This window comes from Rhinoderma darwinii, chromosome 9, assembly GCF_050947455.1.
Source record: "Rhinoderma darwinii isolate aRhiDar2 chromosome 9, aRhiDar2.hap1, whole genome shotgun sequence".
Lineage (NCBI taxonomy): Eukaryota > Metazoa > Chordata > Amphibia > Anura > Rhinodermatidae > Rhinoderma > Rhinoderma darwinii.
This window is the reverse complement of record NC_134695.1, coordinates 33,545,816-33,562,783: the sequence shown is the minus strand read 5'-3', so window position 1 is coordinate 33,562,783 and position 16,968 is coordinate 33,545,816. Positions and strand designations below refer to the sequence as shown.

General features: G+C 44.9%; 1 protein-coding gene across 1 annotated transcript in view; it reads right to left on the bottom strand.

Annotated features, from left to right (window-relative positions):
• MMP2 (matrix metallopeptidase 2) overlaps nt 1-16,553 on the bottom strand; it is a 52,331-nt gene extending 35,778 nt beyond the window's left edge. Inside the window, exons 1-5 of the mRNA XM_075836915.1 lie at nt 16,249-16,553; nt 10,884-11,107; nt 10,633-10,781; nt 10,417-10,545; nt 7,745-7,918 (exon numbers count right to left, since the gene is read on the bottom strand). Of these exons, the coding sequence (XP_075693030.1) occupies nt 7,745-7,918; nt 10,417-10,545; nt 10,633-10,781; nt 10,884-11,107; nt 16,249-16,389 (817 nt within the window). The 5' untranslated portion in view covers nt 16,390-16,553. The remainder of the gene's footprint in view (nt 1-7,744; nt 7,919-10,416; nt 10,546-10,632; nt 10,782-10,883; nt 11,108-16,248) is intronic.
• Between the last annotated feature and the right edge of the window lie 415 nt (nt 16,554-16,968).

Sequence of the window (16,968 nt, the reverse complement as noted above, 5' to 3'; positions counted from 1 at the left end):
AGGAGTGTATGACGCTGACCAATCAGTGACCAATCAGCATCATGCACTCTTCTCCATTCATTACCTCAGCACATAGGGATCCTTTTAGATCGCTATGTGCTAACTTATACTAACACATTAATGATACTGAAGTGTTTAGACAGTGAATAGACATTCCACTGGATGTCTATTCACAATCTCTGCACTTCGTTACTCTATGTGTGGTAGTTACAGCAGAGGAAGTGTAATCTCGCGAGATTACGCTGTAGATGACAGGTTAAAATGAGATTACACTTCCTCTGCTGTAACTACCACAGACAGAGTAACGAAGTGCAGGGATTGTGAATAGACGTCCCGTGGAATGTCAATTCACTGTCTAAACACTTCAGTATTGTTAATGTGTTAGTATAAGACAGCACATAGCGATCTAAAAGGATCCCTATGCGCTGCCTAAATGAATGGAGAGGTGTGCAGGACGCTGATTGGTCAGCGTCATACACTCCCCTGTACAACGCTCACTTGGTCTAAAGTAAAAATATGCCCACTTGGGACTTTAAGCAACTCATTAGCATATATCTAAAATCGCTAATAAAGTGGTGAAAACAGATCGTTTTTTTTAAATAAAAAGCATTACTGTCACCTACATTATAGCGCCGATCTCCTTATGTAGGAGATAGGGCACTTATTATGTGGTAACAGAGCCTCTTTAAATTCTGTTGTAAATTGTTTTTGTAGTGCATTAAAGGTTTGTCTCATGAAGACAACCCATTTTTGAGTAGAAGCCAGCCTGATGATCTGATAACGATCAAATGGGGATGAAGGCCATGTAGTACTGGGCATGCCAGAGCTGCTCTTATTGGCCCACACAGGGTTATTTTTCATGGATTCTATGAAAATCTGTGAAAGAGAAAACGGGCATACGCCACTGCCAAACTTTCACAGAATTACAGTATATCTTCATACATGTGCAGCTGACATTCTGGAAAATGGTAGTATTTTTTTGTTGACTGGGATAGGAATGACTTTTCAAGTACATTTATTTCTAGCCATAGCAGAGTATCCCTGGATGAAAATTCTAAACAGAAATTAATGTCTCAGTAATGAATTACAAGAATGTTTGTCTGATGGTTACACGCATTGTTATGAAGAAACCCACCCTTAAAGGGGAAAAACACTTTAATGGAGTAGGGACTGTCTCTTTTTTTCCCATAGCTATACTTGTGTATGTATGGCCCCTTGAGATCCCCACTTGAGGACAGACTTTGCTTACTTACAATGTTAGTGCAATCGTTTTCAGAACAGTATACCCCCTAAGCATCATGACAGACATTAGTGGATTACATTACAACTAAGTGCATACTGGCAGTCATTTTGTTATTTGTCCATACAAATGTTCCTTCTTATGTCACAAAATAAACTCACAGATCTACAAACCCTATTTGAAAAGAAATCTTCAGGAAGAATGTATTTTCCTTAACAGTATGATGTCCTCCTCTGGTCTTCTGGTGTTTATTCAGCATACAAAAAGGATGTTGTGCACGGTTCCTCCATCCTTCAAGGGTTGTTTAATTCAGTTGTCTTTAGCTAAATTCTGGTACTGTGTCTAACATATAGTACGGGGGTTTTCTCAACTTGAAAACCCCTTCTTGCATTCACGGGAAAACCCTGGCAACATTGGGTGCCACATATTTGTAATGTAGTATTATACAGCATTCATTTAAATGATTGGGTGACCATGTAATGCATGGTCATTTCATGTCTTCGAGAGCAGGAGCTCCTCTTTGCAACGGCTCTTCACTTTGGCCAACAGAAGGGGCTGTTGAGTAACGGACACCCCTCTATTATATACATAGGGTATATGGAGTAGAATTGTCCTGTTAGGACATATCCTTTAGATATATACTCATTTACTTGAGGCCAAACATACCTGATGGTATTGTACGAATTACATTCACTATATGAGTGTTATGGTTGTGGCGGAACGGGAGTGGTGTTCTGGCACCAAGTCTCAGATCATGTCACTCTTTCCCACCCTAACCGCCTTTAGACAGTTGTTCTTAAATGAAGCCCGGTTATCGGCCCCTGTATCGTCCCTTTATTCCCCTCTATTTTCCCTCTTGGACTCTCCAATTATTCCCCTCTATCTCCCCTCATAGAATTTCCCCTTTTGGACTGTTCCGTGCGCAGGAGGCGTGGCTGGTGTTGCATGACAGTTGGTAAGAAAAAGCAGTTGGAGGTTGGAGTCAGCCATTTATAGATGGGGTATGCAGGGTCCAGAGTAAAGAAAGAAAGCAGAGTATTTACCATCAACCAATAGACTTTATCACAGCGAGTGGTATGTGTACTGTGCCCCTCTGTGTCTCCCTCAAACAAACACGCTGTTTTAACTGTTAAACTATTTTCTGTGTCCGCCTGGATTATTTCACCCACAACGGCGATACCAAACACCCGGTATCACCATATTTGGTGGCAGAGGTGGGATAATATTCCAGCCCGTACAACAGGGAAGCGGCAGGGGACAGGTACCATCCAGCGCTTCGCGGCCAGATATTCAAAAACAGCAGAGGGAGTGCACACAGGATACGACGCCTGCTTTGACCCCAGAAATGTCTTCCGACAGCCATGGTGTTCCGGTGGACCCCAGAAGCAGCCCCTACCTCAAAAACACCAAGAGGACATTGCAGGAGCTTTGCCAAGTTCGAGGAATCCAGTTAGAGTCGACTGAGGTAAAGGCCATGCTGGCAAGCAAGCTCATTGTGTGGGACAGAGCGCACCACGTGTTGAGTGACAAAGAGGACTACAAGAAAGAGCGGAACGGACCCACAGCACCCCCTCTTCGGCCACCGCCACTCTCATAGGTGAGATGCTAGCCTCCCTGGGCCCTAACTGTACAGAGCACGAGAGAGCCTGCGTAATGGAGTCGGTGGTCCAGATCCCTGTGCGAATCCCCATCTTAACGAGTGCACCAGCGCTCCAGGCACCCAGCGGCTACGGAGGGCCACACCTGCGGTTCAGCGACGTGCCCGCCTTTAACGAGGTCACCATGGACATTGACACGCACCTCCATGTATTTGAGTCTATCATGGAAGTGCATACTATTCCGGGCAAAGCCTTGGAAGTTTATCGGGCGCTGTGTGGAGGACTGCCGTGATTATTCCCGCCTGAAGGACGCCCTGCTCCAGCGCTTCGCCATCACCCCAGAGACCTACCAAGTCAATTTCCGGACCATGGGGTGCCCGGCCCACAGCACCTATGCAGAGTTTGCTACCCAGCTACAGCAGAGCTGCACTAAGTGGCTGAGGGGAGAACAGGCGAACAGCGCAGAAGCTATTGAGAGTCTCTTCATCCTGGAACAGCTCCTCCTGAAGATGGACCCCGAGATTCGTGAGTGGGTCACTGACCGGAGCCTAGACACCCCAACGCAGGCAGCTACCCTGGAGGACCAGTTCGTGGCCAACCGGCCCAGATGGAGAGGTACCAGCCGCCCTGTCCTTAGACCTACTCTGCATCCTTCGCCCCGTCCCTAGGGGCCATCTCGACTGCCACTGTATCGTCCCTCGTTACGGCCCAAGCCAGCCGTAGTCCCTCCAAGGGGACGGGACCTTCCAGAGATCCGCTGCTGCTTCAGCTGCAACAAAGCTGGGCACATGCAATGTAACTGCCCGCGGATCAGAGCCCCGGTCCTGGGGCCACGCCAGCTCCCACACCATGTTGCTCACCTCCAAGAGATGAATGATCTCCTTTGTGAGCACAACTACCTCTTATATGCACCTGAGGTGGAGGAGGTAGCCTTCCATGTTGCAGGCCATGTGGATCAAGATACCCCGGCCAAAATGCTAAGCCATTTCCAGCCAATTGTGGTGGGTCATCACGTCGTCCAGGGGCTCAAGGATTTGGGTGCCTCCCTCACCCTTGTGCGCCCTGATTTAGTACCAGAATCCCAGATCCTGAGAGATCGACGTGTCAATGTCGTCCTGGCCAGTGGCCAACAGATCCACATCCCCCTGGCCCGAGTGTTCATGGACTGGTGGTGCCGGCCAGGGAATAGTCATTGTTGGCCTGATGGAAGGCCTCACCACTGCAGCCCTCTTGGGGAATGATTTGGGGAACGGTCTCTCCAGCCTGTTCGTGGCTGCAGTTACCCGCAGCCAAGCTCCGGTCTCAGCAATCCCGCTCCCAGAACCACCAGTGGTAAGCGAACCAACCTCTGACATTGCAAACACGACAGATGAGACTGACTGTCAGGTAGACTTGGGGGAGGTGGCTAGAGCAGAGTTCCGGACTGCCCAGACGACTGACCCCTCCTTAGCCCCAGCCTGTAGCGCTGCAGATCAGGCCCCTATAGAAGGCACCCAAGAGCAGTACAAATGGGAGAATGGATTATTATATTGCATAAAACCCATGATATCACCCGAGGCCCCATGGACCGCCACTAAGCAACTGATGGTGACCTTGCACTACCGTTCCCACTTGCTCTCCCTGGCTCATGATATCCCAGCAGTAGGCCACGCCTGCAATCGGAAAATCGTAACCTGGCTCTAGCGGAACTACTTTTGGCCAGGGATGACACAGGATGTACGGCGGTACTGAGCCTCATGCCCCGTATGTCAATGGTTAGGTGGAGCACCTTGCAGAGTTTCGCTCCAGTCCATCCCCATTATCGGGGAACCCTTCCAGCGGGTAGCCATAGATCTGATAGGGCCGCTACCAAACCCCAGCCATAGTGGGAAGCACTACATATTAACTCTGGTAGATTTCGCTACTCGCTACCCTGACGCCGTGGCTCTCTCATCCCTGAATGCTAGGCACGTCGCCCAAGGCCTGATGGACATATTCAGTAGGGTAGGGTTCCCGCAGGAGGTGCTGACCAACCAAGGCTCTCAATTCCAACTGGAACTGATGCAGTCCCTCTGGAATCAGTTCGGGGTACGTCCACTAAAGACTACCGCCTATCACCCCCAAACGAATGGACTGTGCGAAAGGTTCAATGGAACCCTCAAGCAATTGCTGCTCCAGTATGTCCACGCGGAGGGGAAGGACTGGGAACGATCTCTGCAGCAGCTTCTCTTCGCTTATAGAGGGTTCTCCCCGTTCTAGTTGATATACGCGAGGAAGGTCCGAGGGCCCTTGGACTTAGTTCGGGAAGGTTGGGAGGGAGCTTTCTCAAGCCCGGAGGCCCCAGTAATAGAATATGTGCACAACCTGCGGAAATGCCTGGTCAAATTGCTGTATTTGTCCCATGAGAATTTACATGTCGCTCAGGGACGCCAGAGGCGAGGTTGCGGTCAACGAGCCAGGCCCCGCGAGTTAGAAGTGGGAACGAAGGTATTTGTTCTGGTGCCCGAAAAGCGCAACAAACTGCAAGCCAACTGGGCAGGACCCTTCACAGTAGTTGGACGGCACGGGGAAACTAATCCTCAGTAGCCCTAGACAAAGAAAGGACCAGGATACACCTGTATCATATTAACAGATTAAAAGCCTACGTGGTGCGGGAAGTCACGGCCATGGCCGTCTCTTGTCCACCCATGGATGACCCCGATGCCGATCACATCCCTGACCTGCTAGCCGAAGCCCGACAAGGTCAGGGAATAGCAGAAGTACAGCTAGGGTCCCAATTGTCCCCAGCTCAGAGCAGACAGATGGGGGAGGTGTTGGATGCACAGGAACGCCTGTTCACCACGCGTCCAGGCTGTACCTCCTTGGTCTCCCATCAGGTTGACACTGGGGGAGCCCAGCCTATGAGACAGCCAGCATATCGCGTGGCTCCCGTAGTGTTAGACATGATGCGAAAGGAGGTGGATGAGATGCTGGAGATGGGGATCATTGTACCATCTCACAGCCCTTGGGCGGCTGGCGTCGTGCTGGTCCCCAAGAAGCACAAAACCATGAGGTTCTGTGTCGACTACCGGAGGCTGAACGAGGTAACCGTTACGGATGCCTATCCCATACCCCGGATCGACGAGCCGCTTGATAGGCTGGGGGGGGCACGCTACGTGTCTACTCTGGACCTCAGCAAGGGCTACTGGCAGATTCCCCTGACCAGAGAGGCCCAAGAGCGCTCCGCCTTCATCAACCCATTCGGCCTGTTCGAATTTACGGGCGTGCTGTTTGGGATGAAGAATGCGCCCGCGATCTTCCAGAGAATGTTCAACCGGATTCTCGTTGGGTGTCAAGGCTATGCCCATGCGTACCTGGACGACATAGCCATCTTCAGTGAGACCTGGGAGGAACACTTGGCTCATGTGGTGGAAATTTTAGAGTGCATCAGGCTCGCAGGCCTAACCATTCGCCCTGATAAATGCCAAATGGGAATGGCGGAGGTTTCCTATTTAGGTCACCGTGTAGGAAGTGGGCACCTCTGCCCTGAGCCTGCCAAAGTGGAAGCCATTCTCCAGTGGCCCCAGCCAACTAACCAGAAACAAGTCAGGGCATTCCTAGGGACCACAGGGTATTATCGAAAATTCATATCTCACTACAGCTCCCTGGCCAAACCCCTGACAGACCTCACAGCCAAAAGGTTCAACAAGAATATGCCCTGGATCCCTGACTGTGACCAGGCCTTTTAAAGTCTTAAGGCCGCCCAGGCATCATCCCCTGTATTGGCCGCCCCTGACTTCCACCGGTGGTTCCTAGTACAAACAGATACATCTGATGTTGGACTGGGAGCAGTACTAAGCCAGGTTGACCAAGCCGGTCACGAGCACCCCATTGCCTACCTCTCCCGTAAGTTGCTGGACCGAGAGCGGGCTTACGCTACAATTGAGAAAGAGTGCCTGGCCATTGTGTGGGCCTTCAAAAAACTGCAACCCTACGTTTATGGGAGGGAATTCACCATCATTACAGATTATAATCCTCTTACTTGGCTGCACCGGACTGCAGGAGACAATGGTCGGTTGTTGCAATGGAGTTTGGCTCTGCAAACCTATAATTTTGTTGTTTCCCACAAGCCGAGACCACGGAAACGCCGACGGTCTCTCCCGGCAACATGACACTGATGGGTGTAGAACCTCATTACCAGGCCCCCAGGTCACCGTCGACCCGCCAGAGGGCCAATCGGACTCCCTGTGGATTTAAGAAGGGGGAGGTATGTGGCGGAACGGGAGTGGTGTTCTGGCACCAAGTGTCAGATCAAGTCACTCTTTCCCACCCTAACCGCCTTTAGACAGTTGTTCTTAAATGAAGCCCGGTTATCGGCCCCTGTATCGTCCCTTTATTCCCCTCTATTTTCCCTCTTGGACTCTCCAATTATTCCCCTCTATCTCCCCTTATAGAATTTCCCCTTTTGGACTGTTACGTGTGCAGGAGGCGTGGCTGGTGTTGCATGACAGTTGGTAAGAAAAAGCAGTTGGAGGTTGGAGTCAGCCATTTTACAGATGGGGTATCCAGGGTCCAGAGTAAAGAAAGAAGGCAGAGTATTCACCATCAACCAATAGACTTTATCACAGCGAGTGGTATGTGTACTGTGCCCCTCTGTGTCTCCCTCAAATAAACACGCTGTTTTAACTGTTAAACTATTTTCTGTGTCCGCCTGGATTATTTCACCCACAACGGCGATACCAAACACCCGGTATCACCACAATGGGGAAGGCTGCCATGTACGTGGAGGCATCGTGGGCTGTATGTTTAAATATATATGGTAATATTTTAACAAGATGGTCAATGAGTTATAATAAACATAAGAATAAATCTGGGAATAACGTTAATAGTAAACTGTAACTAAAACACGAAGGAACATTTATTTTAGTATTTTGTAATGAAAACTTACATTCATGCGGACAAAAGCCATATTTGCCATCGTTATCAAAGTTGTATGTGGTTGAACACCAGAGAAATCCATCAGTTCTTCCAGAATCGGTGCAGCTGTTGTATTCCTTGTCGTTGAAGAGGAAAGGAAATTTGCAGAACTCGCCATCAGCATTTCCATATTTCACTTTCACAACTGTGATAAAGAATCATAACTCTTAAACAGGACTATACAACTGGCGAAATAGCATCAGTCTGCTCCTATGTCTTATATATGTAATTCTAGATCAATGAATATTCTAGGCAATGAGGCACAAATCTAATAGAAGTCGTGTTATGATCTAGGATTATTTGTATATATGCCACATAAGATGTGAACAGAAAAAAAAAAAGAACATTGAGGAAAATAAACTTTAACCACAAACACTTGTCTTATTACACACTGTACAAATGGGCAAATATAAAGTATCCTTTCAAAGATCAAGGATGGTGTAAGGCCAAGATCACACACAGTTTTGGTGCATTTTTTGATGCAGTTTTTCGCTCAGTTTTTTTGGCCAATCACAGAAGTGGACACAAAAGAAAGGCGATACATCAGTCTTTTCTTTATACCATTCCTTCCTTTTGGATCCATTTCTGGCTTTGTCTCAAAAATGAGTCAAAAACTGCATAAAAAATGTATGCGTAATCCTGGCCTAAAATATCTCTGGCTAGGCCCATGGATAGACTACAGAGGATGGGGCTTGTTTAACAAAAACATATGGCCACCCTTATGATGCAAATATTTTCTTCCATTTCATAAAAGCGCATCTCGGTTGTGCAGTGCATCTGCCAAAAGGATCCATCAAAAAAGATACCCAGTTATATACAGTTGGGAAATTGAACATTTTTGTTTGTTTTTTACAGACAGATCCAAATGTATTATATGCATAAATGTATGCAAACATCTACCCATACGTATACGGATGTAGCCATCTAATAACTTGCTGCAGTGTGATATCACAAAACAAAAGCCTTTAAAAAAAGGCAAGTTAAAGGGGTTGAAAATAAGTAACTTACTAATGTACTTTAATTAAAAATTCTGTACTAAATGGTGCAGTTCAAACCTCATGAATTATTTCGGAAGTGCTGGAGCTTTTCTAATAATGATGACGCTCCGACACAGCCCCACGTGACTGAGCTCTTGCTTCATGTGCTGTTCGTGAACATTCCTGCAAGGGGCTGTCACATTGCCTATTGCTTAAAGCGGCTCTGTCGCCACATTATAAGTGCCCTATCTCCTACATAAAGAGATGGGCGCTATAATGTAGGTGACAGTAATGCTTTTTATTTTAAAAAACAATCTATTTTCACCACTTTATTAGCGTTTTTAGATTTATGCTAATGAGTTGCTTAATGCCCAAGTGGGCGTATTTTTACTTTAGTTTCTATGGTAGTTACAGCAGAGGAAGCGTAATCTCACTGTAACCTGTCATTTACTGCGTAATCTCGCGGGATCACGCTTCCTCTGCTGTAACTACCACAGACAGAGTAACGAAGTGCAGGGATTGTGAATAGACATCCCATGGAATGTCAATTCACTGTCTAAACACTTCAGTATTGTTAATGTGTTAGTATAAGACAGCACATAGCCATCTAAAAGGATCCCTATGCGCTGCCTAAATGAATGGAGAGGAGTGCATGACGCTGATTGGTCAGCGTCATACACTCCCCTGTACAACGGCCACTTGGTCTAAAGTAAAAATACGCCCACTTGGGCATTAAGCAACTCATTAGCATAAATCTAAAAACGCTAATAAAGTGGTGAAAATAGATTGTTTTTTTTAAAATAAAAAGCACTGCTGTCACCTACATTATAGCACCGATCTCCTTGTGTAGGAGATAGGACACTTATAATGTGGTGACAGAGCCAGTCCCGAGCAGAGCATCAGCTGATGCTTTGCTCGGGGACTCCAGTACTGCTGCCGACATCATTGTCCATATATGGACAGTGACAATGGCGTGGGCAGAAGTTGTGGAGTCCCCAGGCAGAGCATCAGCTGATGCTTTGCTCGGGAACTCCAGCGATAGGAAACCCCTGAATTGACCAAATATGGATGTCGGGAGCAGTGCTGGAGTCCCGAGTAAAGCACTAGCTGATGCTCTGCTCGGGACTCAGGCAATAGGCAATGTGACAGCCCCTTGCGGTCATGTTCACGAACAGCAGATGAAGCAAGAGCTCAGTCACATGGAGCCATGTCGGAGCATCATCCCTATTAGAAAACCTCCAGCACTTCCTGAATAATTCATGAGGTTTGAACTGCACAGAATTTTTAATTAAAGTATATTAGTAAGTTACTTAGTTTCACATAAATATATTATTCCAATGCAATTTTTGGTCCCCGGATAACCCCTTTAACGTTTCTCGACACTGCGTATTTAATGCTTTAAAAGTTAAGATAAAGATGGCTACATCTGTAGATACATCTGCCATTGACTTCCATTATAAGAAAAAATAAATTATACCACTTTGTGGTGTCCTCTTGTTTTGAAAGTGCTGCAGCTCTCATTTTTTTTATACAGTAAAAAAAGGTATCCAGACATACAGTAGATGTTGCCAATAGGACACACTTTTAGCATGCATCTGTCCCATAAGTCTATGCATACTGGTTTAGATGTACAGTATACTGCCAACTGTATAGAAAAAAGCCTTACCTTGCCCTTCTCCTAAAGTCCAAAGCTCATCGTCATCAAAATGAGAATCGCCACCAACTCCTGATCCTGGTGCAAAAGCATGAGCGAGTAGACCATCCTTACCATCAAATGGATAGCCATCGCCATGCTCTGAGAAACACATGTATAAAACAGATAAATAATTGTGAGGTCCATGATTCACCATAAACATATAGCAAGAAAGAAAAAGTGAATTACCCCATCGGCCAAAATTGATCATGATATCAGCTTCCCCATCCATTAGTCGAGTGAACTTCAAAGGTGTGACATCACTCCAGACTTGAAATGCCCGAGCAAAAGCATCATCCACAGTTTCAGAGTCAAGATCTATAGTGTACCCCAAGATCCTAAAGAAAACTATTATATGTTTAGTGAAAAGTATATGTTTTAGAGTGTGAAAAGCCATATAGACTTTACCGGGGAACATAGAGGACAGGTCATGAATTCACCTGTATGTTACATCATTTTTTTCCCATTTGGGCTTCCTTGGGAAGAACTGATAGTTGGACACATCTGGGTTACCACATCTGGGCTTTTTCATAGTGTCAACTGTCTTTTGATCCATCTCTCCTGTCTCTGGAATATGAAAGAACTTCTGCATTTTCTTTAATGTATCTTTTAGCACCATCAGGCACGTGTCTTTAGGGCAGCCATAGTACTTGAGTAGATATTGCTGCAAGGTGAATATAATGATTGTAAAGCATTCAGACTTAATAATATTTTCAGCAAATTTTTTTTGTACATTCTTAGGACCTGTTCACATCAGCGTCAGCCTTCCATTCATGGGTTCCGTTAGACCTTTCTGTCGGAGGAACCAACTACGCTACTGTTTCCGTGAAAAAAAACCTGGAAACTTACGAAACGGAAACAAACGGAAACCAATTGCAATAGAAGCAATACCATTGAAGTCAATGGTAATGCAAACGGAATATATGGTTTCCGATTGGCTTTCCGTTCATCGGTTCCCCGGACGGAAACCCAAGTCTGACGCTGATGTGAACGAAGCCTTATCAACATACTTACATTTATTGTACCAAACATTGTGAAAACACCACAAATGCATATGTACTGGATATTTATATTTCATTAGTGATTTACTGGTTTTACAGAAGAGACAATCATATTATTTGATAACTATAAGGCTATGTTCACACGGGGTATTTTGCCGAGTTTTTTGACGCGGAAACCGCGTCGCAAAACTCGGCAAAAACGGCCCGAAAATGCCTCCCATTGTATTTCGCGCTGTTTTATGCCCGCGGCGCTCAATGGCCGTGGGCGAAAAACGGCGCGAAAATCGCCGCAAAAATCGGCGTGCAGGGAGAGGAAAATCTGCCTCAAAGTTCCAAACGGAATTTTGAGGCAGATATTCCTCCCCCAAAATACTCCGTGTGAACATAGCCTAAGGCTGGGTTCACACCGAGTTTTTTGCAGGCAGAAAATCTGCCTCAAAATTCCTTTTGGAATTTTGAGGCAGATTTTGCTCTGCCTGCAGGACGATTTTCGCTTGCGGCCATTGAGCGCCGCGGGCAAAAGACGCAGCGAAATACGCTTTCTCTGCTTCCCATTGATGTCAATGGGAGGTCAGAGACGTAAACGCCCGAAGATAGGACATGTCGCTTCTTTTTTCCGCGAAATGGTTTTTCCACTCGTGGGAAAAAACGCCTCCGCCTCCCATTGAAATCAATGGTAGGAATTTTCGGAAGTTTTTTGGCACGTTTTCCGACTCCGTGTGAACTGACCCAAATTAAGAAACAAAATCTGTAGCCAAAATAAATAATATTATCAGTTAATTTCCGGTAATGTTCAAAATCACATGACTAAAGGTCACTGGTAGGGAGACCACAAATATCAGGCTCTATTAGGATGGCTTTAATTGGATCGTAGATACTTATAGGAGTAACTGAAAAAATTCCTTTGATTATATAATATGGGCATTTATAGGTTTTTATAAAATGGTAAATGCAATAACATAATAACTTGTAAAGTTGCAAGACTATAGTATACAGTAGTTTAGGGATATACAAAGAATAATGGGGTTAACACCATGTCCTTTTTAGGTTAAAGAGCTTTACCAGTCCCATATCCTCAGGATAGGCCATCAATATGTGATTGATCGGGACACGACTCCCGGTACCCCTACCAATCAGCCGTTTTAAAGGGGCCACAGCGCTTGTACGAGCGCTGCTTCCCCTTCATTTCCACTGCTTGTACTGTGAATCGTCGACACACTTGGAGCGACGGTTCACAGTATTAAAGTTTTCTTCCATTCACTTCAATGGGAGAAGGCTGTAATACTGTGAACCGCCGCTACAAGTGTGTTGACGATTCACAATATCAGCAGTAGAAATGAAAAGGAAGCAGCGCTCATACAAGTGCTTCGGCCCCTTCAAAAGAGCAGGATAGGCCATCAATTTTATGGGATTGGAAAACCTCTTTAATCATTCTGTGCGAATTAATTTCTTAATATATCTTTACAGCGGTTAAAGCCCCATTTTTTTTATACACAGCTCCAAATTCTCTACATAGACATAGATGACATTTTCTCTAGAGGGAGCTTACACACTGTTATATTATTGGGTTCAATCCATAAGTGTATGCTGTATTCTAAGCTTCCCCTAGTGGTGGCTGCAGTCATCCGCCTCTCCTGACATGTCTATTTTAGCAAATAATTGCATTCCCCATGAAGTAAAAATTCTGGAGCATCTTTTCTCAGAACATTGTGCCATTCTTCTGTTATTCCTGCTAGAAATGTATGAATAATATGACAATTGGGCGTTACCAGTCGAGGGTGAGTCCCTACAAAAGATTGACACTGTCCAATCAGTGCTGACAGTCTCAGAATGTTTATTCATAAATTTCTCAGAGGAATAACAGAGGAAAGGCACAATGCAGAGTTATAAGAAAATATGCTACAGAATTGTTATTTCATGGGGAAATCTTAGTAGAGGTGACAGGTCTTCTTTAACTCTATGTCTATGCAGGGATTAGGAAGTCCAAGGGTATGTTTACACGAGTCATTTTTTGTGGCGTTTTTTGCCGCAATTGTGTTAATCGTGGCAGAAATGCACCGTTTTGACACATATAGAAAAAGTGGCCACTGTAGAAAATGTTGTAAATCAGTCGTCTTTGCCAAATTTGCTCAACTTGCAGAGAGGTTGAAGAAAGATTTATGAAATTCTAATGACTAAAGGGGCGGACAGAAGCATAACCCGAAGCTTCTGCACCCAATGCTAAATCTGTAGCAGCTCCATACCTATTATGTGAAAGGGCAACTCTATAATACTAGTCTCTTCTTATGTGGCAGAGGATGCTTTGGGCCCCCTTCGGCACTAAAAATTGCACCGCCTATAGCCTACAGCCCTGAATCTAGACTATATAGGGTCCTAAGGGTGAATTCAGACGCCGCGTAACCGCTGCAGAATTTTGGTGTGGAATCCGCATGAAAAATATGCAGCAATTTACAGTACAATACATGTGGATGCGGTTTTTGAAACATACAAAAATTTTCCAACCCATGCCATGTTTATACTGTTGCAGATTCGTGGCAATTTTCGACGCGGATTTCATCCTCTGCAAATCATTGACAAAATATGTGCCAAAATCAGCATGAAACAATGCTGCATGCATGCATGAAACATTGCCGATGTGCCGTGGATTTGCAGTGAAATCCGTGGTTGGATATGACGCCATACAGAAGAGCTCACCACTTGGGACCCCCATCTATGGAAGACCACTCAGTTGGACTCAGCGTTACCTTGCATTACATGGTTGCCCATTAATTAATATGAGTGCTTTGTAATACTGCGTTTCCCCTGCAGTAGCCTCTGCCAGGAAAATAGGCGGCCACACAGTCTTTACCTACCAGCAAAAACAGCTGTATAATGGGACTTAGAGATGCTGGACCCGCAGTAATCAGCTTAACACTGAGGCTGCTGCAACCTCAGCGGTGGTTGGTCAGAGGGCACAACCTCTTCATGGCAAAACCTTTTTAAGAGGTGTCTCTTGCTGCGTGACATATCCACAATGCATAAAACATTTTGTAACAATTATTGAAGTTGCAGAAATGTCAACATTGTGTCACAGTAAATAAATAATCATCATGAGTAGCCTCATGTGCGCCTGCTTCCAGTCAAAGGAATAGAAAGCACAAACTCCATTTATACGTTAAAGGAGTTTTCCAATTAAAAACACTTATGGTATATTGATATGATATGCGAAGCATGTCTGATCAGTTGGAGTCTCCCGTTCACAATGCAGAATTGACATTAATTTCCACTATGTTCTATGGGAGATACTGAAACAGCCATACGTGCTCACTAAGGTGTTTCTATATCTCCTATCCTGGCGGTTGGACCTGGTTTATTCTGTAGTAAAAGTTTGGTCGCTCTCCATTAATACGTAGGTATTTTTTTATTCACTATTTTTGTAGGTCATATCATTGCCATTTTTTAATTTCAGTGTTTGGTACCATCTCAGGTTTACATGTGTGGTGCCCAACCTTTGTTCATAGAAGTGTTACAATTCTTAGTGTGCTTTGTATTTTGGCACCACCTCTGCTACAGGTTTGATGGCCACACTTGATTCATAACAGTATTACAATTGTTAGGGTGCTTTGTATTTTGGTACCATCTCTGGTATACATGTGTGGTGCCCACCCTTGAGTCATAGCAGTATTTCAATTGTTAGAGTGCTTAGTATTTTGGCACCACCTCTGGTATACATGTGTTGTTCCCACCCTTGGTTCATAGCAGTAGTACAATTGTTAGAGTGATTTGTATTTTATCATCATCTCTGGCATACATGTGTGGTACTCTCCCTTGGTTGATAGAAGTATTACAATTGTTGGGGTGCTTTTTATTTTAGAACAACCTCTGGCATATATGTGTGGTACTGTCCCTTGGTTCATAGCAGTTGTACAATTGTTAGGGTGCTTTGTATTTTAGTACCACCTCTGGCATATATGTGTGGCAATCACCCACGCTTCATAGCAATATTCCAATTGTTAGGGTGCTTTGTATTTTTGTACAATATCTGGAATGCATGTGTGATGTCCACCCTTGGTTCATAGCAGTAGTACAATAGTTAGGGTGCTTTGTATTTTGGTACCATCTCTGGTATACATGTGTGGTGCCCACCCTTGAGTCATAGCAGTATTACAATTGTTAGGGTGCTTAGTATTTTGGCACCACCTCTGGTATACATGTGTTGTTCCCACCCTTGGTTCATAGCAGTAGTACAATTGTTAGGGTGCTTTCTATTTTACTGGCATACATGTGTGCTTCCCACCCTTGGTTCATAGCAGTAGTACAATTGTTAGGGTGCTTTGTATTTTACTGCCATACATGTGTGCTTCCCACCCTTGGTTCATAGCAATATTACCATTGGTTTTTTTTTCTGAATGGACATATATATATTTTGTTATGATGGGCAAATTTTACTATGTTTTAAAAAGCCTTAGCTTGCATTGCCCTGCATTGGAATCCTCAGTTGTACCTACCATACAATAAACTGGGATTGAGGAAAACGTTGAAGAATGTACAAACACAAATTTGCTATTGCTCACATTTGATCCCGATTGTACGGCAGTTATTAGTGATTGTCTTATCTGTTAGTGATATTGTCCAAAATATTCACGTGTGGAAGCCCAATGTAATAACTAGAAATGTTTCTGACTGTCTCTGTACAGTTTTTTTTGGGAGCGAAGCTTATATAGAACAATGAATGTTCTTACTACAAAACGTCAAAACTGTTATAAGTTCCAGACACAGAAACTGTGAGAGTAGAAGGAAAAGAGACTGGCATTCAGCTACTTACAGTGACCATTTCTTTGTCTGTCTTGGGCGAGTTGTCTCCTGGAAACTTTATGATGGGCGAAGGTGCAGCCGTGTTCTGATCAAACTGAACAAAGAGCTGGTAATAAAAGGCGCATAGCTGAAGTATATGGAGGGTATTCATGTCTTCTGGGCACTGCCACGTATATAGCTATCTCAGGAGCTTCTACTCGAAGCTGTGGGCACAGAAGAGGTAAAAAAAATCCCTGTGTGGCTGCTGAGGTTTATGGTCAGGCTTGGTTCCTTTGTATGTGAAGGATCCAGATGTACTGTGCATTCTGCAGAGGAAACACGAGAGGAGGGGGGAGACCAGATGTGGTGGGTAGGATGTCCTTATTAACCCTGGCAGTACTAGTTTACTGCTGGACTGAAAGATTCTCTTTGTAGGTGAATCCTATGTGAAATCTCATTAGCAAATGTAGTGTTAATGCACAAATGGAAAGGAGGATTCCATGTTATACAATCTTCTATCATGTTAATAAGCTATGCCAGTGTATAAACCAGTAGGTTAAAATTGACCTGGGGGGGGGGGTACTAATTCCTACATAAACACTACATGAGGAAAGTGCAATATCTGTAGGTTCTTAATTCCCCAGTAACGAATTCCATCCGTAATGTACCCATAACAGTGCCAGCTACAGTTCCCACATACCAGTAATAGGCACAGTGTTCCATAACATTGCCAGCCACATTCAGTTTCCCC